Source organism: Dermochelys coriacea, chromosome 19 (genome assembly GCF_009764565.3).
Source record: "Dermochelys coriacea isolate rDerCor1 chromosome 19, rDerCor1.pri.v4, whole genome shotgun sequence".
Taxonomy (NCBI): Eukaryota; Metazoa; Chordata; order Testudines; family Dermochelyidae; genus Dermochelys; species Dermochelys coriacea.
The window spans coordinates 15,212,071-15,234,403 of record NC_050086.2 but is presented as its reverse complement, the minus strand read 5'-3'; the positions used below and the strand labels follow the sequence as shown (position 1 = coordinate 15,234,403).

The following is a 22,333-nucleotide window of genomic DNA, read 5'->3' as shown; positions in this document are numbered from 1 at the left end:
TTATTATTTGTTCAACAGAAGCACGTAGAGCTCCCGACCAAAATCGGGGCCCCATTGTGCAAGGTGCTTCACAGACACACAGCAGGAGACAGTCCCTGCTCTAACACAGGGGTTTCTCAACCTTTTTCTTTCTGAGGCTCCCCAACATGCTATAAAAACTCCACGGCCCACCTGTGCCGGAACAACTGTTTTTTCTGCATATAAAAGCCAGGGCCAGCATTAGGGATAGCAATCAGGGCAATAGTCCAGGTTCCCACGCCACAGGGGGGCCCCGCAAAGCTTAGTTGCTCAGGCTTCGGCATCAGCCGGATGGCAGGGCTTGGGGCCCGGGGCTTCAGCCCCATATGGCAGGGCTTCATCTTTCTGTCCGGAGCCCCAGCAAGTCTAATGCTGGCCCTGCTTGGTGGACCCCCTGAAACCAGCTTGCACCCCTGCAGTAGGCCCTGGATCTCTGATTGAGAACCACTGCTCTAAAGAGTTTGCAATCTAAACAGACTAGGCAGGCAAAGGCAAACTGATTTGCCCAAGGTCACACAGTAGATCAGTGGCAGAGCCAAGAATAAATCTGAGGTCACCTGAGACCCGATCAGCTAGAACAAGCATCTTCTTAGGGCAGTTAGTTTAATGCTGACATTCTTTGGGTGCTAGCTGAAGCCCCAAGGAGCTGAATGAATGAAATGAATTAGTTGCTCTGGCTAAAGGAACTCCTGGCACTGCTTAGATGAATAACTAAGAGCCCGTTCCTGGTCCCATTGAAGTCCACAGCAAATCCCCTACTGAGTGCGTGGCTGTGGGATCGAGCTCTGGCAGAACAATAGCATCAATTTGTGCAAGTGAGCAGCGTTCTAGAGCACCCAGGTGCTGGTTGTAACTGATTGGCTTGTCTGTTTCACAGCTGGAGGGTGCAAAAAGGGAAAGATCACGGTGGAGCTTGGTGTTTTCACAAGCATTTGCACCTAAGTTCAAGCAGACCTTGGCTGACACTAAGGAGGTAAAAGGGACCTCACCCTGCTTCAAGAAATCTAGTCTCCCTAGTCATCCCCTCTCCCCTGTGTAGCAACAATCACAGCTTGTTTATTATCATAACTAACGCAATTTGCAGTCAGTCTAGAGCGGTGAACAGTAACTCCCGACTCCCGGGTTCTAGTCCCAACCCTGCTACTAACTTGCTATACAGCCTTGGGCAAGTTGCTTCATCTTTCCCTTTCTGTCCAATAGGACTCATGAAACTCACCTGCCTTTTCAGAAGCTTTATGACTTGAGCGATGAATGTGTAAAGTGCTTTGAGATCCTTTGGTGGAAATGGCCACTGACAATGAGAGGTGCAATGCGATGGCTCCTCAATGAAGAGTTCCTCTGTGCTCTGCTTTGCCCCATTGTTCGCCTCATACATGGAGTGAAACCGTCACGTGTCGCGCAGTGCAGGCCCTCACGTGCCAGGAAGCGGGAAAGCCCCAGAGCCACTCGTGGTGTCTGGTTTTGCCATGGCGCTGGTGCATGACAGCCCGCTCTGTAAACAGGACCAGTGATCAGAGCAGGCAGTCCAGTACCGTGGGGGGTGGGCTTTTGCACCATGCTGGGCAGGAGATAATGAACCAGCGAGTTGGCCTGCTATGAATTTCACAGTTGCATCAGGAACAGAGCCAGGCTATGGATCTGTTTCCTAAATTGCCTTGCCAGTGTCCAGGCTGCCAGTCCAGATCTCTTCAGTCCTGGCTTTCCCCTGGAACTGACCTCTGCAGCCATGCCAGTTGCGCTCTCATGCTGGCGCTGGGGTGGGAAATGCCAGTGAGCCGATGCACACTAGCACGCTTGGCTGTGGCTCCTGGCTGGGTTAGCTAAGTGGCTTCACTGGAAGGGCTGGTCATTCCGCTGCCCCTTGCAGATGGCTCATGTGGGGTATTTCTTGTTAGCTACAGACACAGAGACCAAAGTGCCATCCCCGGGAGATCAGTGCTGTCCCCGGAACACATGGAGAAGTGGGGCTGGGGAACTGGCAGGGAAAGTGACTTTGGGGAGGATTTGTCTCTTTCCAGGTAGTCTGCACAATGAGCCATGGGGATTCCCTGCCTTCCCCCGGCACATGGGGCGCGATCCCATACAATGCACACCAGTGCAGGAGCTCACAGGTTTCGTTATAAGGCGGGCCACATCTTAACACAGAGAGTGTCTCATTGATGCCTCCCCTCTGGCTCCCCACCTCTTGCTTGGTCCCCTGGCTCTCCACCCGGCCTCCTGCCCACACCTCACCTGGCCTCCCACCTTCCCTCCTTTTCATAGTCATGTCGCATCTCTGTGGCAGCCACAGCAAGAGCTGACATGGCAAGTAACAGCCGGGACGTGCCTGACATATTTTTAGCTTCCTTGAATGCGGTGTAGCAGCTGGAAAGAAGAAGGAACCCGCGCCGTGAGGTCAGCTGGCTCCACGCCCCCCATTGTCCACTGCCCACAAGTGCAGAACATCTGCTCTCAAGCTTTATCCAGTTTGGTTTCCAGCATCTCCCCGCCGCCTGCCTGCTAGTTGCTGTCACCGCTCTAACCTGCAACGAAGCAGCCTCAGAGGCAGAATGGGTGAGAGCCACTGACTGGCAGGCTGGGATATTGATCCCCCAACATCTGATTCTGGCGTCATGGGCATTTGCCTGAAAGGGTGGGGAAAGCGAGGGGGTGTTTTGGCATCAAATCCCGGGGAATGCTCTCAGGGGATGTTTTATTCATGGTGAGTTTGCGCTTGCAGCCGTTGGAAACTCCCATGGGAGAGGGGCTGGGGGAGGAGCTGCTGACTTAGTTTCTTACTCTCTCTCACAGGGAAGCCCACGGCGTTTGCAGAACGCAGGCCGTGAGGATGTGAAGTGGAGAGAGGATTGAGAACAGAGCAGGGAATTTGGTTGCTTGAACGGATTCTTTTCTGGCACAGAGATGCTGGGGTTCTAAGTCCAGACAAACACAGAGCAAAGGGAAGGGGTCTCTTGCTCCATCCTTTGGTGTCATGCTGTGAGCACCTGGAGTGTGTCAGGATTCACACGTGGGGGTGGGGGTGGAGGTGGGGGAGGTAATGAAAATGCTTTGTCCTTCCATCCAAAGATCTTAAGCACCCTGTAAATGCATCAATGAACTGAGCCCTGCAACCAGCAAGCCCCCCTCCCTGAGCTCCATCCCTATTATCCCATCACAGCTGGGGAAAATGAGGCACAGAAGGGTTATCAGGGCCTGATTGTCAGAGGTGCTGAGCACCCACACTGCACATTGACATTGGCTGGAGCGGTGGGTGCATGCGTGTGTCTTCCGGAAATCAGGCCCTAAGGGATTTGCCTCAGCTCACGTAGCAAATCAGTAAGAGAGCCCAGGAGTCCTGACTCTGTTCCCATGAGCAGCACTGCCTCCCTGGTAGGGACTGAGGCTTCAGATGTTGTTGGCCTGCCTTCCAACTGCTGTGCATGGACTGTCAATATCTTTGGGACAGGCGAATGGACTCCTCACACACCGCTAAGAGCTTAAAGGGCTACCATCTTCTAAACGGCTAACAGCAACTAATGAGGGTACAGAATTATTCTGCCTGGCAGATCACATCCACGCACCTCTGTGAACTTATTACTGCAGCTGGTTTTAATTAACACTTCTGCTCTTAGCACTGAATTCTCCTGTAGGTAGCAACACCTTATATATTTACCTCCTGCCTTTGCATTATCTTACTGGGAAAAGCGGAGCTTGAAAAGCCTTCTCTCCAGCAGGATGGGGCTGTAGTTATTTATTTTCAGCATGAAATCAGAGCCCTGGAATTTATCCGATGTGGCAGGAAAGCACTTAAGGACCAGTGGAATTTCAAGGCTGTGGGACTCAGTGGGTGTGCGTTTCTCTATGTATGAGAACATATGCCTTGCGAAACATTAACAGCTCCTGCAGAGAGGAGATGTTGACTTTATTTTTGATCAAGTAAAGTGTCATTAGGTTTTGAACTATCGCTGGTAAATGCCTCGTTTTTGTGCTGGGACTGGTCACCTTCCATGACAGTTTTGCAGGGCTGAATATTACGGAGGAATAAAATGTACTGGTCTACCTTCTTTGCCATTACAAAGCTGGTAATGGGAAAAGAAACTATATTTTCCTTGCCCATCAAAAAATATTACTCCAAACACAAGTAGGCTGCTAGGATTATCTATCTGTCTAATCTAATCTATCCTATTAAAAAAAAATCAAGAAAACACAAGGGCGGGGGGAATTGAAGCCAAAAGTGTAGGGACAGGAAGGGGTTGCAGATACAAAAGCAGTTCTTGATTGGCAGCCTGAGGGTGAGGATTAGAAATATTCCTGAGGATGGGCACATCCGGTTCTAGGCTTGTTAACTCTCAGGGCAGAATGTTACCTCTACCCAGGGTAGTGCCAGAGCCGGGGCTTCATAGTGTGGTTCCCACTTTAGACCCCAAAGGCACAGCCGTGCCCCTGAATCCAGCAAGGAATGAGCTCATAAAACACCCTCTGAGATGATCCCCAAACACAGCTGATCCCTAAAGGGAATTAAGTGCCCAGCTGCCAGTTTAGGCACCTAAACCCAAAATATAGATCCCGAGAACCCTGTTCAGCTGCTGCCTAGCCCTGTAGGCACCTAAATTCCTGTTGTGCTCTGGAAATTACACTAGTTCTCTAGAGCTGCAGAGAAGGTAAATGACTTGCTGCTGCTCGCAGCTATGTCTGTTTTCCTTTAGTCCAAGGGGTAAATGTTCCATGGACCATGTGCTGGGTAATAACATGAGAGGAATCCACGCCTGGAAAACAAAACTGGCTATTTATTAGGAGAACAATTTACAGAGATGTTGCAACTGCAGCCACCATTCCAGCCATGTGCACCCAGACTGGCTCCCTGGTGCCTCCTCCAAAGTCTTCCATCTGGCAACCCGTGCTCCTCCTTCATAAGGCCTGGACAGGTTGTGAGAGCAGAGACCTGAGTGGTTAAAAGTGCAGATCCTGGCTTCTAGTCCTGGTTCTGGTGTGATTCATCTAATAATTGTGTCTGCATCCCTGGATTCATTATATGCTTGTTCACGGTGCAAGCTTTTTGCCTTGTACAAAGTTGAGCATATACATAATAAAGTATAATAATTCACAAAAAGAAAAGGAGGACTTGTGGCACCTTAGAGACTAACAAATTTATTTGAGCATAAGCTTTCGTGAGCTACAGCTCACTTCATCGGATGCATCCACAAGTCCTCCTTTTCTTTTTGCGAATACAGACTAACACGGCTGCTACTCTGACACCTGTAATAATTCAGAAACCAGAGCCTCCTGCTGCAAACAGTCTTCCAGTTGTTAAAATGTTGGTGTCCACCCTTCACAGCCAGAGTCTCAGCAGCCATGCAGATTCCTAGACCAAGCAGTGCTGCTCTCAGTCACTGGGAAATAAGCTGCTGTTGGTAAAGCACCTGGGCGTGCGTTGTTCTTAATTCTTCTTTCTTTCCTAGAGACTTTGGGCATCTGAGAAGGGGTTGTCACTCGGGAAATATGGGCTGTTCTGGAGTCTGTCCAAACCTGAAATTGATCCTAAAAGCAACGCACGGTGAGGTTTGAAAGCGGCCATTATCCTTGTCCACAGTTTCCTTGCTTGACACAGCCTCTGCACCTCCAAGTTCCTCTGCAGGCTGGAAGCAAGACAATCTCAAACAGGCTGTTTCTGTTGCATTTTCTGCCCTAGGCACAGGGGGCAGCTCTGCAAATCTCATGAGAGGCTGTTTCAAACCCCGCGTTGCAGATTCCAGAGGAGAGTTTGGCTGTACGGATGGGAGGAAGGAGGGTGTGATGGCTAACATATGAGCAGGCTTGGCAGAATATGATTTTTATTTTGATATAATTTTGACAGATAATGTCAATGTTTATTTTTAAGCTTTTTTAAAATTACTTTTATTGATTTTTAAATTTTCACAGTTGTAGAAATTTCTGCCGGGGTGGCCAGGCTACATTTAATGTCAGACGAGATTCAAAGAGTTAGAGCTTTATAACTGTTAAAACACAAACAGGCAATATCGCATGTCAAAATATACGGTGTAAATATCCTTAAATCAAACGGACTGTGTTCTCAAGAAGTATTTGTCTTACTTTGCCTATCTGTACATTTTGATTATTATGGATGGAAATATTTGTTCCTCACTTTGTGGCTGCACGGTGAAATCAACGTTAACTGACATTTACTGATAAAAGTCTCAATCTTCCAAGCCACATTTGGGAGAGGGTGCCATGACCATGACCGTGGGTTCTATTCCCAGCTCTGCCCCAGGACAAACACTTGTCAGGGGTGGTCAAGGACAGTGGTTCTCAACCTTTCCAGATGACTGCACCCCTTTCAGAGTCTGATTTGTCTGGCGTACCGCAACTTAAATTTCACTTAAAAACTACTTGCTTACAAAAATCAGACATAAAAATACAAAAGTGTCACAGTACACTATAACTGAACAATTACTTACCTTCTCATTTTGACCATATAATTATAAAATAAATCAAGTGGAATATAAACATTGTACTTACATTTCAGTATACAGTAGATAGAGCAGTATGAACAAGTCATTGGCTGTATGAAATTTTGGTTTGTACTGGCTTCGTTAATGCTTTTTATGTAGCCTGTTGTAAAACTAGGCAAATCTCTAGATGAGTTGATGTACTCCCTGGAAGAGCTCTGTGTACCCTGGTTGAGAACCACTGGTCTAGGTTTACTTAATCCTGACTCTGCGTGGGGGGCTGGACTAGATGACCTCTTGAGGTCCCTTCCAGCCCTACATTTCTATGATTCTATGCAATCATGTCACTGCTCTGTGCCTCAGCTTCCCCAGCTATGAACTGAGGATAATGCCTACCTCACAAGGGATGCTGTAAAGAACAGCTGTAAGCACACTGAGGTCCTCAGAGGAAGGGGACAACGATGTTCTTTTGAAGATAGTTTTTTGGTGGTTGGCAGTGATGTTTCTAGACTGACGTCACTCAAGAGACCCACGAGACGCCCTTGCATTGCAGCGCTGCATCAGAACACGATGATGTCATGATGCTATGGCCAAGCCTCCTTGCATCCACTGCATCGTTCTGCACCAATGCAAGCCCAACAGGAGTTCATCCCCTTGGACGTTCCTAGTGAGGAGGTGACCTCATGTCCTCCTTATGAAACCCTACCTGAGAACAGCAGCAACAAATCCCACCAGTTGCAGAGCCATCTTTAATTGACTTGCTGGTCTTTTAGCCCAGTGTTTTGCAATTGCACCCCCTGGCCTCCCAAGGGAAGGGGGCACCGTGGCAGCGCCAGGTTGCTGGTGCTGAGTGCTTCAATCTGTTGTGCCAGCGAAATGGATCCAGGGCACAAGGATTGGTTTGCACGTGCCTTTCCTTGGTGGGGGTGGGCGGGGAGCTGGCCACACTATGCATCAGCTCAGGAATTCCTGGAACGAGCTCTCCTTGTTTTGCTTTCCCATTCCAAGCACAAGTAGCCAGTGGGTCAATGGCTGGAGTTGCCTGGTCTGGTTCCAGTAAGCAGGGAATGAGTTTGACAAGAGGTCTGCCCATCTGGCTCTTGTTACTGGGAGGCTGGAGGGTCAAATGGATGGAATGTGACCTTATATGGAACTCTGGAGTCTCTAACAACTAAGCTGCCAGGATCTTCCGCTAGCCAGCCATGCCTGCGGACAGTCACCCCTGTGCAGAGGGCCTGCACAAAGCAACTCTCGTGATTTTCTTCTGAGTCTCGCGATAGTTGGTGTAAAAAAGCCCCTGCTCCAGGAGGCATGTGATTAGGTGAGAATCTCAGTGTTCATTTTAAGAAAGAAAAGTAAGTGTCTGGCTGTCAGGATTGCAGAGAGGTGCTTAGACATGTGACCTGAGTGCACCTTGGAGACTGAGTGCACCAAGAAGCATAAAAAGAACCCAAAGGTATTATTTAAAAAAACCCAAGAAATCTGATGATCTTTAAGCCAAGCTCATGAGTTTTTGGAGCCTGATTCATGTTCTGTCAATGCTTGTGGTGAATAGTGCTGGCTCCGCAGAGAGGGAGCTGGTGGGATGCAGAGAGGGAACTGGTGTCTGAGCCTTGGTCTCGGCCTCTGTACAGGGGTCAATCTCACTTGTCGACTTTTGAAGTGACTACCAGGGAAGCCTGGAAAATCTGCCTTGTGAAAAAAAGGGTACCGGGAGCCGCAGCTTTGCTTGGGGCTTTTCACCTCTCCAGGGCATTTCCAGAGCAGCTTCCATCCCATGATTGCAAAGTGTTTCCCCAATGTTAATGAAGACTTACAACACACCGCCAAACAGGTTTCTCTTGTAGCACATGGCTAGTGAGTGTATACGCCACTGTCCTCTACTGGGTGGAAGTAGAACTTTTCTGCTATGTGCCATAAGCCCTGTACTGCTACAAGCTGATGAGGATTCTTGTTTAGTCCAACTGTCAGGGGCCTGGACTTACAGAGCAGGTGTACTGAATTTTATTCCTGCAATCCCTGTGGAGTTTTAAGTGGCCGTAGCATGCAGAGAAATTCCTTGAGAGCTATCAATTTATTACAATATTATTATTTGCATGATACAAAGGGGGAAACTGAGGCACAGATAAGCTAAGTGACTTGCCCAACTACACACGGCATGTCAATGTGTGGTGAGGTACAGAACTCAGCCGTTCTGACACCCCACCCCCGTTCTCAACCCTAGCCAGACAGCCCATGAGCCAGGACACTTGCACACGATCCCATTTCCCAGCCCTATCAATGGGAGCCATTCAGAGAGGCACTGCAGGAGCCAGAGTTTTAACAAGACTGACGTATTACGCGGGCAGTTATAATCAGCTTTAATGTACTGGAAGGTCAAGGTACAGGAGAGTTTCTAGCTCCCGTACAAAGACCCTTGATCTGGTCAGGAGAAACTGGCTTCGTAATTAGACAGCCCACTCCCTTGCAGAGATCATTAACAATATCCCCCAGTAAAATGCTCCAGACAGCAGTGGAGACTTTTGATTACACCCCGCCGGCAGTTGACAGTGCTCTGCCCAACCGGCTGGACAGAAATCCTCTCGCCTGGAGCTATATTTGGCACCATGACGGACCCCCTTCCAGGTACAGCAAGCGCCAGGAGTGGAGACATGGGCTTGTCAGTCAATGAGCCCATTGTGGGCAAGCCCTGCTGGCTGGGTCTCTGCTATGGCTGTTGGAAACCCAAATAAACTGTCCATGTATGATTCTCATGTGAAATCTGAACAGCCTGGCCCCCAAGTGTAGAGGGAGAGTCTTCGTGTGTCGGGGCCTGGGGTTCAGATTTTTACTTAGCAGCTTTGACTCCGAATGGCGCCCAGTGAGAGAGAGAGCGAGAGAAGCCCATTGTCTCTGCAGTGTAGGTGTGCAGGGGATGTATTTGTCTGCAGGAATCCCACCTTCTTGGACAGCTGTGAGCCAGGTTTCCTTCCCATCGCTCTGGAAGTTTTCTTGATGTGCTGGATGCAATTGCAGAGCCCGATCCTGTTTTCAGCTCCCCTGGTCTTCAGTAGACGTGGAGGGTACTCAGCATCCAGCGGGATTGAGCCCTTCTTTTGGACAGGGGCTTCCAGAGTGAGGGAGTTAAATAATGCAAGTTATGACCAAAATGTAACAAATGCGGGAGAGAGCAAGGGCAGGGCTACACTTAAAACACTGCTTGGGCGCAGCTGCACGGCTGTAGCCCTTAAGTGAAGATGTGGCTGTGCCGAGGGGCGAGCTCGTGATGTATTTAATCCACCTCCGTGAGAGGCAGTAACTGTGTTAATGGGGGAAGCTCTCCCACCAACATAGCACTGTCTACCCCGGTGGGTTAAGATCGGTGTAACTATGTTGCTCAAGAGTGTGGGTTTTTTACACCCCTGAGCAACAGTTTTACTGACATAAGTCTGTAGTGTAGACCTGGACAGAGAGAGAGACTAGCAGCTGCAGGCAAGGGAGAAAGAAAGAGTTTTAGCTGAGCAGGGACAGGGGAAAAGATCCAGGGAGGCTGTTCCAAGGTGCAGGATTCATAGATTCATAGATACTAAGGTCAGAAGGGACCATTCTGATCATCTAGTCTGACCTCCTGCACAGCGCAGGCCACAGAGTGATTGCGGAGGAGAAGGCTGTTGCACTAGCCCTGGTGGGATTTCAGGGAGAAGCACAGGGGAGGCTGGTGCCAGATAAGCAGATGCAGTGAGAGGAGCAGAGGGTGATTCTGTCAGAGACAGAGACCATGTAAAAATGTACCAGCAATTGCTGACCTGGTTGCTAAGACTGTGTGTGCAAATAGCACATTTACCTGGGCAAGTAGCTATGTAGCTGTGTGACTGCAGGGGGCGATGCCTGGTGTGCTCATGCACTTACTGCAATCATGGCAGCTAGGCATGCAATTGCACAAACGCTTTTGCACATGGCCTTGCGCTCTGAAAATCCAGCTCTAGAAGAGAATAACATGGACCCTCCCATAAGCTGTACAGCACTTTTCTGATTCCAGATGCCCTCTAAGGGTATCTTTTTGTGGCAGACCCTTATTCTAAGCCCTACTGGCGAATGTGTCATTACCAATAAATCTGTGGCCGAGCGTGTTGGCTGATGGCAAGTAGAGACTCAGAGAAGCATAAAAATTAGAGATGGAGAAGGACATCGTCTTACCTACCTTGTCAACTGCACCCAACACGGGCCTCCATCAAAGAGATGGATTCCTCCTTGATTGAATCAATCCGAGGGAGGAGGCTGCCCTCCATTTGAAGGGGATGGATCGAAAGGCCTAGGAGCACTACCGGGACCCTTAAATAGATGAAAGAAAAGAAAGGTCTGTAATACACACCTGCAGGGTCCAGGACTCCCTAACATGTTGTCCACTCTGACCGCTGACAGAGTGCAGGGCTTTGAGCTCTCACAGCAACGACCCCCAAGCACTTGGCATTGGGTTTGTGACACTGCAGAGAGGGTGATGGCTTCTTCTGGTGTGTGATGCCCCCAGCGTGGTTCCCTTCCACTCAGACCTCCGAAGGGGCATTATTTTATGGACTAGCCAGGCTCTCTATCTGAGGTCCCTAGGTGCTATAAACCTCCCGCCAAGCTCTCACTTCTCTCCCACCAATGCGCTATCGCCTCCCCGACTCTGCATCCTGTCGCTTCCCTGTTGGAAGGAGCTCCCCCCTTGCACTGTGCCTGCACCACTGGAGCAGACTTCAAAGGGAAATTGACCAGCTTCGGTGAATTTCCCTTTGCTGTGCACTTAGCACCTTCTGCTCGCCTATACTAGCAGCAAAGAGAAAGGTGTCTGGGCTGGCCAGCTTCACTGTGTGTTTGTACAGCACCCTGGGACCTTGATTTTGGTGGGCGCTTCTGCTGTGATGTTCATAATAATCACTGAGTTTGCCTTTGTAAGTTACTAAATTTCAAAGCACATCTGCCTCCTCCCTCCCCCCTCAAAACTTCACATTCATTTTGCCTGTGCGGTTCTAGAGGGAGCTGAACAATTCAATCTTCCCGCAGAGTAAAGTTCATTGAGTAATACTGAGTTCCTCTTTGAAAATAGTGCAGCAGGAGGAATATCAAAACTCTGGGATTGTGCATTATTTGTGCAGCAAGGACAGTGTCTTCCTCTGCATTCGGAAAGTGCCTGGAACATTTTGGACACTACTGAGATAAATAATGAATGATGATAATAATGCAGAGCATTAATATCTCCAGAGACAGAGGATCTAGGCCCAAACAGAGACCTTGGGTCACATTTTCAAAAGTGCTTAACTGACTTAGGAGCCCAAACCCTATTTTTAGGCACTTAAGAGCTTAAATCCCATTGACTTTCAATAAGAGTTAGGATCCTAAGTGTCATTTTTGAAGATGGGGCTTATGATCCTAAATCACATAGGTACTTTGGGAAATTTTACCCCTTGTTACAAGCCCCTGCAGTAACATATGGGCAGCAGCCTGCAGCTCCTAACAGTCTCAGAGGGGGTTGTGTGCATCCAGAACACATGGGCTCTAGGTGAGTGGCAGTGGAGTCCAGTGGGTAGGGCACTGGACATGGCCCCACAGGTTCTGGGCTCTATTTCCAGCTCATTCTGCTCCTCCTCCCACCCTTTGTCTATTGCAGTGTATTGCTCTTTAGCGTGGGGAGAGTCTCTAACTCTGTGTGCGTGCAGCGCCTAACACAATGGAGCCCTGATCTGAGGCGGGGTCTTTGTGTGACGATATAATGCTGCTCCTAGTAAGTTCCCTACATGACTCTCTCTCTTCTGCTTGATTCCAGGCACAGCGCTGGCGTAACGAAAACTACGAGAGGCCCGTGGACCTGGAAGGGTCAGGGGATGACGACCCCTTTGTGGATGATGAAATTGATGATCTCTACTCGGGGTCTGGCTCGGGATGTAAGTATAGAGTAAAGGCCCCTAGGGGAGGGGATCAGATAAAAGCTCCCTGGCTGAATCCTGGGAGTCTGCCGTTGCCTTCAACGCTCGGCCTATGAGGTGGAGAACACCGGTCCTCCAACCTACATTGGTTTGGGCACGTGCCCTCTCCCAGCCCCAGGGGGATTGTTTCTGCAGGGTGAGGTTCCCCTACTGACAGCAGCTCTTGGGAGTTCTGTGCCTGGCCTTCGCAAACAGGCCCTGCGGCATTTGCAGGGTGCTGGCACGTGTCAGTATTACATGAAAATGGGCTCTGCCTATGTGATGCATAGAAATGTGCGTCCGGGTGTCTGGAGTGGCTCACGGCTGTGGGTACCAGCCTCAGGGCCGGCTGTTACAAACCAGGGCACAAACCCCAGACTGGCTGTGAGCTCTCTATTCAGATGCTCCCCACCCAAATATCAAGTGTGAACTCCTCATGCCCTATAACAGCCTTACCATGGAGTCACAGACAGTCCCCTTGGGCACTCTGATCTGTCTTGCCACCCAAGCAAGCCTGCCTTTCTGACAAATGGTCTCTTACACCAAAAATCACAATATTCAGCTTACTCCCAGTCCCAAAGGACTGGAGTACTTACCGCAGGTCAATTGCACCTCAGATCTCAAACCAAAGACAAGGTTTGTAGCCAATCCTATGATAAACTAGCAAAAGGTTTATTGATTAACAAAAATAAAGGAGAGTTATTTACAAGGTTAAAACTGGTAAACATAGACACACAATGGGTTACAGTTTGAGGTTCTAAAAGGTAATCAAAGCTTGTATAATAAGCAAGCTTTATTTGTCCCTTAGGGCTAACCCAGGCCGAGCCAGGGGATCTTTTGCTTATGCTTAGTCATCCTTGCTCCTCAGAGTCCAAGCAGCGTTCAGATGCAGTTCCTTCCCATCAGGGATTTTTATTCCCTTCCCCCAGAGTCCTTGCTGATGGGACAAGTTCTCTCGCACACCTCATCTTCATGGTGTGAGCGGAGCCATCAACAAAGTCTTTTCTCTTCTGATGTTTACAATGGCTCATTTGGTTCCCATGGGCCTTCTTGTGGGCAAGACCTGACACCTTCTGTGTAAGCTAGTATTTCACAATCGGTAATGCTTCTCTCCTGGCTGAGGGGTTGGTTTCCAGTTTCTGGGCAAACATTTTCATAGTTATAGAGCAAACACTTCAACATTACCTTAGAGCATGGGATACCAATCTGATCAGTGAGATTAATGCAGGCAGCAATTTACAAGCATTTCTTAAGGGCCAAACACTAGGCACGTCTCTATAAAGCTAATCCCTGTTTTAGCAATACTAACGCACTGGTTTCCAGCTCTGCATTTGGCAGTGTTGAGTGAGGTCTAGGGGCCTTGGCACAAGCTGGCACCTGGTCTGCCAGTGTCACAGTGTGCACCCTTCTCCTCTCTATAGCTGGCGCACAGATCCCCTTAGCCACTGCTGTAGGGCAGTCAGCCCCAAACCCAGGGCATGCTGGACATCTCGATCCCAGTTCTGCGGCTCGTGACTTCTTGGGGAAATCCCTCCTTGCTTCTCACAGGGCCATGACTCTTCCTGGGCAGCAGCAGGTTCACAGCCTCGCTTTTGCCTCTGTTGTAGATTTTGAGCAGGAGTCTGGGATCGAGACAGCGGTGAGGCTCCGCATGGACACTTCCATCACGCTCCCCACCACCCCAGCCGTGCTGCCTGTCACATCCATGCAGCCCGTGGCAACTCCCTTTGAAATGTTACCTGCCGAAGAAACGACCCCTGAGCAGGTGACCAGCGTCCTGTATATCCCCAGGGTGACAGAGGCACCAGTAATTCCAGGCTGGAAAGCAACTACCACCAATGCCTCAGCCACTGACACCTCGCCACCCGCAACGGCTGCTGCTGCTGCCAGCCCCACCACTCCCACTGCCAAGCCAACAACCGTCCAGAGGATCCTGCCCCCCTTCGTCACGACGATGGCCACAATGCGGGCCACCACTCTGGAAATGCCGACTGCATCTGTGACGGAAGCTAGCACGGTCACGGAGCCTGCCACGTCCCGGCTTGTCACCTCCAGCACTGCCAGGCCCAGAGCTGGCCCAAAGTCGAGCACCTCCAGGACCGTGGCCGTCATAGAGAAAAGCACTGACTTTCCGCTGCCGGCTGCTACTTTGGCCCCCACGGTCGCACCCCAGGTATGGGACAAGGGCATATCTACCCTGGGTCACTGAAGGGCTGGAACCCTCTGCCTGCCCCCAGGCTTGAGAGTCCAGGCTCTGGTCTGAGCTGCAATGTCACAGCAATGGCCACACAGCTCTGAGCACTGCGTGAGCGAGAGGGTTGGGGAGGGTGAAAACTTGGATTTACATAAGAACATAGGAATGGCCAGACTGGGTCAGACCAGGTCCATCCAGCCCAGTAGCCTGTCTTCCAACAGTGGCCAATGGCAGATGCCCCAGAGGGAATGAACAGAACAGGGAATCATCAAATGATCCATCCCATCGCCCTTCCCAACCTCAGGCAAACAGAGGCTAGGGACATCATTCCTGCCCATCCTGGCTAACAGCCATTGATGGACCTATCCTCCAGGAACTTACCTAGTTCTTTTTCTCTGAGTCATTTCCTGCCAGACAGAGGAGGGCACATAAGAGAGAGCTCTGAGAAGAACAAAAACTGGGGAGCCGTAAGGATCAGAACTTAGGAGGTGAAAGACCCCTGAGTGGAGACAGGCTAAGCAACGGCCTCGGAAGGGGTTGGGGGTGTAGTGCTCCGTGGGTGTCCGGTTGTGCAGGGAATGAGGAGAGGGGAGAACGGGTTAGGACAGCACAAGAGGGCACAGCCGGGCAATGGGGCGGGACCGTGCAGCAAGGAGCGCGTAGCGGGTGACTTCCTGAGCCTGAGATCTGCTCATGTCCTCACTGCTCGAGTCCTATGAATCACACCCCTAGTTAGACTGGTCCAACTTTCAAGTGTAGACAAGGCCTCGGACTCCTTCGGTGCTACGTGCTAGTGACATGCTGGAAGGCGGTGCGGGGCGCTTTGCTGGACATAATGCTTCCCATGGCCGAAGCCATGTCACTCACAGCCAGCAGGTTGACCCAGATGGGGTCAGTACAAGGGGTTCCAGCCCAGCGCTCTGATCACAAATCCAAGGTGACCTTGTGGGGAAATGGGGGTCGGGGGCCTGGTCTATACACACTGTTTGCACTGTTTACCTGAACAGTCTGTTGGGTAGGGGGAGATTACTGACATAGCTACATTGGTACAACCCAAGTATGGCCACAGGTATGTTGGTGCCTTATGGTGGTATAGCTTATCCATGCTGGAAGGGGACCAGGAACGCTCCTGGGGACTTGTATCATTGCATTCATGCTAGGGGGACGATGCTGTGTTTAGTATTCTGGGACAGTTCAAGTGGCCAAACTTCTATGGGCCAAGTCCTGAAGCAAAACAGCAAGGGACGCGGGTGCTGGCTGGCCCTTGTGCGCAGGGGAAGCTTTGGAAAGACAAAGCCGGGAAGGGTGGGATCGGATCAGATCCTGCAACCACCACTTTCCACCCTGAGTGCTGGCATTTCCAAAGCCCAGGTCCCCCGGGGTCCTTTGAACATCCCAGCCGTGATGTATGAATGGGACGAGCGCCACCGTCCTTGCTCCTTGAGAGGCACAAAGCTGCATTGGTCAGAAACTGCTTCACGATATTGAAATAATAATGAAAAGCCCCTGAGCATCCCATCCTCTTATCCCTCCAGCCGCTTAATCCCTCTCCCTGGCATGTTCACTGTCTGTTTTAGGAGGAAAAGGGGCTTTGCTGAGGGATTCAGCAATATTAATATTTCCGGGGGTGGGGGGGAACAATCAACGTTGGGATGGTCTTGGTGGGTTTTTTACTGACCTCATGGTTTAAGCCGAGTTGAATGAAGTGACGACCTAGCAGGAAGTGGACAGAGCTGTGTGGGGTGTAGGATTCTTCTCACACCCAGGCCCGTCAGTGCGGGAGCAAAGGGGGCAATTGCCCAGGGGCCTGGGCAATTTAAAAGGGCTGGGGGCCCCCGGCTGCTGCTTTTGACTGCTCTGCCCTGGGGCCCGGAATTGCTGTCAGCAGGCCTGCTCATGCCTTCTACCACCACCTCCCGCGCCTTCCATCTCTGCCTTTGCTTCTCATCCCTAATTGTTTCTTGGTATGTCTCTCATTCCCGGGCCTGGCTCCTAAATTGCCTTGTTCCTTTATTGGTTTGTTTCCGGGGTGCATGGGGCTGTGCAGACCATAGCTGTGAGTGGCCGAGTTTGGGGTGGAAATGCTCTTGACAGAAGTAAAGAGAGAATGCAGGGCCCTGCACAGGGCTGTTCTGTCCTTTCTCACTGGGCATTACTTTTAGTGCTGACGGCTCAGAAATCTGGGTCTGTCCCAGCCTGTCTTGGGAGCCATCCCACTAAAACAGCTCCCAGTCTGGCTCTTTGTGTGGACTGCCCTGTGGTTTCTGATGAGCTGCGGGTGATGGAGGGAAGAGCTCCCTTGCCCAGCCTGTGCCCATCCCATTGAGGGTGTTGAAGATCAGGGCAAGGACCTCGAATATGTGCCAGTGCTGAAGAGGGCACCAGTGTAGCGATTGGTGGCCTGAGATATTCAGGCAATGCTGCAGCAAGTTGAGTCAGCTGGAGGCTGAAGACCATTGTCTTCATTCCTAGGCATGGCCTAGTTCTCAGGCATGCAGATTGCTGCTAGGGCACAGAGTAGCAGCAATGAGGCTAGACGCGCTGCAAAGCGCTGGGCTTGGAGAGCAGATGTCTTTTGTTTGGGGTGACCTCCAGGGGCAGGGCAAGACAAGCTGAGGTTTGTGTCAAGGGAAGGTCACTGTGGAACAAGGGCAGATGGTCCCTGTCCATGTTCTCAGGTGTCTGAAACAACCTCAAGGATGGGGCTGGCAGTTTAATGATTGATCCAGAGACAGGTTCTCTGCGTGGGGAGCAGGCGGAGCACAGATGGGTGATATGAGAACAGCTCCCTAGCCACAGCAGTGGAAGCAGTTGAGAGGAAGGCTGGCTTTATGGTCAGACACTCCAGGTTTGGTTCCTGACTCTACCATAGACCCTCTGCGTGGCCTGGGACAAGTCCTTCCATCCCTTAGCTCCCCATCCGTATAAAGGAATAAGAATACTGCTTCCATTTCCTGTCTTGTCTATTTAACCTGTAAGCTCTTTGGGGTAGGGCCGGCTGCTCACTGTGTGTATGCACAGAGCCTAGCGCAATGGGGCCCTGGTCTCACTGGGGTCCCTGGATGCTACTGTTAAACCAGTCCTGATTGAGTGTTGTTCTGTTGCTCTTGGTTGCCGCACACATCCAGATAGGAACATGCACACGCACCTTTTGAATACCAAACTAGCACAAAGAGTGCTGTTTTGTCTTTATCTTTACCTTTGACTTGGGGCTAGCAGTATGGCCTAATAGATAGAGACATGGACTCAGGAGAGCTAAGTTCAGTTCCTGACTCTGCCTCTTGCCTGTTGGGTGACTGTAGGCAAGTCACTTCCCCTCTCTGTGCCTCACTGTCCCCACCTGAAGAATGGGGATAACAATACTGACCCCCCTGCTAAAATGCTGTGAGATCTGCTCAGATCTGGGTCCAAACTTTGAACTCAGGCCCTGTTTTGCTTTTCTGCAAGCCGGCCTAACTGGTCCCATGGGAGTTGGATACTTGACCTGCTTAGGTGCTTTGGAAAATCTGTCAGGCACCTATCTGCATCTTTAGACTCCTGAACACCTGTGTAAATCTGGCCTTGACAATCTAAGTGAGCTCCAATGACATAAGAACGTAAGACCAGCCATACTGGTTCAGACCAAAGATCCATCTGGCCCAGTGTCCTGTCTTCCGACAGTGGCCAATGCCGGATACTTCAGAGGGAATGAACAGAACAGGGCAATTTATTGAGTGATCCACCCCTGTCATTCAGTCCCAGCTTCTGGCTGTCAGAGGTTTAGGGACACTCAGAGGAGGAGTGACCATCTTGGCTAATAGCCATTGATGGACCTATCCTCCATGAACTTATCTAATTCTTTTTCAAATTCAGTTATACTTTTGGCCTTCACAACCTCCCCTTGCAATGAGTTCCACAACCTGATTGTGCGTTATGTGAGGAAGTACTTCCTTATATTTGTTTTAGACCTGCTGCCTATTAACTTCATTGGGTCACTGTGTTATGTGAAGGGGTAAATTAACACTTCCTTATTCACTTTCTCCACACCAGTCATGATTTTATAGACCTCGATCATATCCGCCCCCTTAGCTGTCTCCTTTGGAACATGAACAGTCTTTTTAATCTCTCCTCATATGGAAGCTGTTCCATACTCCTAAATCATCTTTGTTGCCCTTCTCTGTGCTTTTTCTAATTCTAATTAGGGCTGTCAAACGATTAAAAAAATTAATCATGATTAATTGTGCGATTAAAAATGTTAACAAGAATAGAATACCATTTATTTAAATATTTTTGGATGTTTCCCACATTTCAAATACACTGATTTCAATTACAACACAGAATACAAAGCATACAGTGCTCACTTTATTTTTTATTACAAATATTTGCACTGTAAAAAACAAAAGATAAGTTGAGCTTACAAATATACAATTATGTATGAAAAAACTGTATTCAAAAATAAAATAATGTAAAACTTTAGAGTCTAGAAGTCCACCCAGTCCTACTTCAGCCAATCGCTCAGACAAGCAGGTTTGGTTACAATTTGCAGGAGATAATGCTACCTACTTCTTGTATACAATGTCACCTGAAAGTGAGAACAGACGTTTGCATGGCACTATTGTAGCCGGTGTCGCAAGATATTTACATGCCAGATGCCCTTCATGCTTCAAGCACCATTCCAGAGGACATGCGTCCATGTTGATGACGGGTTCTGCTTGATAACAATCCAAAGCAGAGCGAACCGACGCATGTTCATTTTCATCCTCTGAATCAAATGCTACCAGCAGAAGGTTGATTTTCTCTTTTGGTGGTTTGGGTTCTGTAGTTTCGGCATCAGAGTGTTGCTCTTTTAAGATTTCTGAAAGCATGCTCCACACCTCGTGTCTCTCAGGTTTGGAAGGCACTTCATATTCTTAAATCTGGGGTCGAGTGCTGTAGCTATCTTTAGAAAACTGATATTAAAACCTTCTTTGTGTTTTGTCAAATCTGCATTCAAAGTGTTCTTAAAATGAACAAGCACATAAAAGGATGTTACAAGAAGGAGGGAGAAAAAATTTTCTTCTTAACCACTGAGGATAGGACAAGAAGCAATAGGCTTAAATTGCAGCAAGGGAAGTTTAGGTTGGACATCAGGAGAAACTTCCTAACTGTCAGGGTGGTTAAGCACAGGAATAAATTGCCTAGGGATTTTGTGGAATTTCCATCATTGGAGATTTTTAAGAGCAGGTTAGAGAAATAGAATCATAGAATCATAGAATCATAGAATATCAGGGTTGGAAGGGACCCCAGAAGGTCATCTAGTCCAACCCCCTGCTCAAAGCAGGACCAAGTCCCAGTTAAATCATCCCAGCCAGGGCTTTGTCAAGCCTGACCTTAAAAACCTCTAAGGAAGGAGATTCTACCACCTCCCTAGGTAACGCATTCCAGTGTTTCACCACCCTCTTAGTGAAAAAGTTTTTCCTAATATCCAATCTAAACCTCCCCCATTGCAACTTGAGACCATTACTCCTCGTTCTGTCATCTGCTACCATTGAGAACAGTCTAGAGCCATCCTCTTTGAAACCCCCTTTCAGGTAGTTGAAAGCAGCTATCAAATCCCCCCTCATTCTTCTCTTCTGCAGACTAAACAATCCCAGCTCCCTCAGCCTCTCCTCATAAGTCATGTGCTCTAGACCCCTAATCATTTTTGTTGCCCTTCGCTGTACTCTTTCCAATTTATCCACATCCTTCCTGTAGTGTGGGGCCCAAAACTGGACACAGTACTCCAGATGAGGCCTCACCAGTGTCGAATAGAGGGGAACGATCACGTCCCTCGATCTGCTCGCTATGCCCCTACTTATACATCCCAAAATGCCATTGGCCTTCTTGGCAACAAGGGCACACTGCTGACTCATATCCAGCTTCTCGTCCACTGTCACCCCTAGGTCCTTTTCCGCAGAACTGCTGCCGAGCCATTCGGTCCCTAGTCTGTAGCGGTGCATTGGATTCTTCCATCCTAAGTGCAGGACCCTGCATTTATCCTTATTGAACCTCATTAGATTTCTTTTGGCCCAATCCTCCAATTTGTCTAGGTCCTTCTGTAATACCTGTCAGGGATGTTCTAGATAATACTTAGTCCTGCCATGAATGCAGGGGATTGGACTAGCTGACCTCTTGAGGTCCCTTCCAGTCCTATGATTGTATGATTCTATGTACTGGGTCATCATCCAACAGTGCTGTAACATGAAATATATGGCAGAATGCGGGTAAAACAGAGCAGGGGACATACAATTCTCCCCCAAGGAGTTCAGTCACAAATTTAATTAATGCATTATTTTTTTAACATGCAGCATCAGCATGGAAGCATGTCCTCTGGAATGGTGGCCGAAGCATGAAAGGGCATATGAATTTTTGGCATATCTGGCATGTAAATATCTTGCAATGCTGGTTACAAAAGTCCCGTGAGAACACCTGTTCTCACTTTCAGGTGACATTGTAAATAAAAAGCAGGCAGCAGCATCTCCCGTAAATGTAAACAAACTTGTTTGTCTTAGAGATTGGCTGAACAAGAAATAGGACTGAATGGACTTGTAGGCTCTAAAGTTTTACATTGGTTTTTTTTGAGTGCAGTTATGTAACAAAAAAAATCTACATTTGTAAGTTACACTTTCACGATAAAGAGATTGCACTCCAGTACTTGTCTGAGGTGAATTGAAAAATACTATTTCTTTTCTTTATCAATTTTACAGTGCAAATATTTGTAGTAAAAAATAATAATATCAAGTGAGCACTGTGCACTTTGTATTCTGAGTTGTAACTGAAATCAATATATTTGAAAATGTAGAAAAACAAAAGTATTTTATGTATTTCAGTTGGTATTCTGATGTTTAGCAGTGTGATGAATCGTGACTGCAGCCCTGAGCTGGCTGGCTCAAAGCTAGCCCCAGCAGCAATGAGAGTTGGCCCCTTGACTATGTACCCGAGGCCCTGGGCAGGAGGGGCTGGCCCATGTAGCCAGCCATGCTGTGGTGTCTTCACAGCTGTTGTTAATTGAGCTAGCTAGATCAAAGCTAGCTCAGGTATGTCTACACCTACTGCAGTCACACTCCCCATGGCAATGTAGACACACCCTTAGTGAGGGCAGCTCTCTGCCCCAAAGAGCTTACAATCTAAAAAGACAAAGAGTGGGAGGGTAACCAGAGGCACCAAGAAATGATGTGACTTGCCCCCAGGTCTCCTGAGCTCCTAGCCACATACCCTGTCTGCGAGACAATGCTCCCCATGCAAAGGGATGAAAAAATCAATGTCCCTGCACAGCTCCTGCATGGGTCTCGTGTGATTTGCAGGAGGCAATGGATGCGTTTCCCTGCGTCTTTTACAAGTTCATCATGCAGTCTCCTGCTCCTTCCCTGGCCAGTCAGAGTCCCACTGCTCTGCAATTATGCATTTGTGGTGCATTTCCTGCCCCTGGGGTCTCATAGACAGTGGGTGTAATCCACTGAGCTCTTGGATCCAAAGGCCTGAAGGGTCTGTGTGAAGGAAGCGGTGACTGAGACGTGGAGTTATTTATCGAAACGAGTTCCCCTTTTTCTGTGTCGCTCCGGGCTCCCTCCAGCTGTCAGCTAATCTCTGTCACTAAAGGAGGCAGATGTGTGGTCCTGGGAAGCCAGCGCGTCCCTAGGGCTTGTTTTAAAGACAGCAGTGCAAAGGAGGGGACCGCCCGCCGGCCTTGTCTAGCCTGAGACGCAGCTGCGCTGCTCGGCAGGCCTGGAGACTGACTGTGGCAGGGCAGGTCCTGATAGTGAAGACAGGGATCG

At 49.2% G+C, this 22,333-nt stretch overlaps 1 protein-coding gene across 1 annotated transcript in view; it reads left to right on the top strand.

Moving 5' to 3' along the window:
* SDC3 (syndecan 3) overlaps nucleotides 1-22,333 on the top strand; it is a 73,871-nt gene that overhangs the window by 42,782 nt on the left and 8,756 nt on the right. Inside the window, exons 2-3 of the mRNA XM_043506198.1 lie at nucleotides 12,229-12,346; nucleotides 13,975-14,540. Of these exons, the coding sequence (XP_043362133.1) occupies nucleotides 12,229-12,346; nucleotides 13,975-14,540 (684 nt within the window). The remainder of the gene's footprint in view (nucleotides 1-12,228; nucleotides 12,347-13,974; nucleotides 14,541-22,333) is intronic.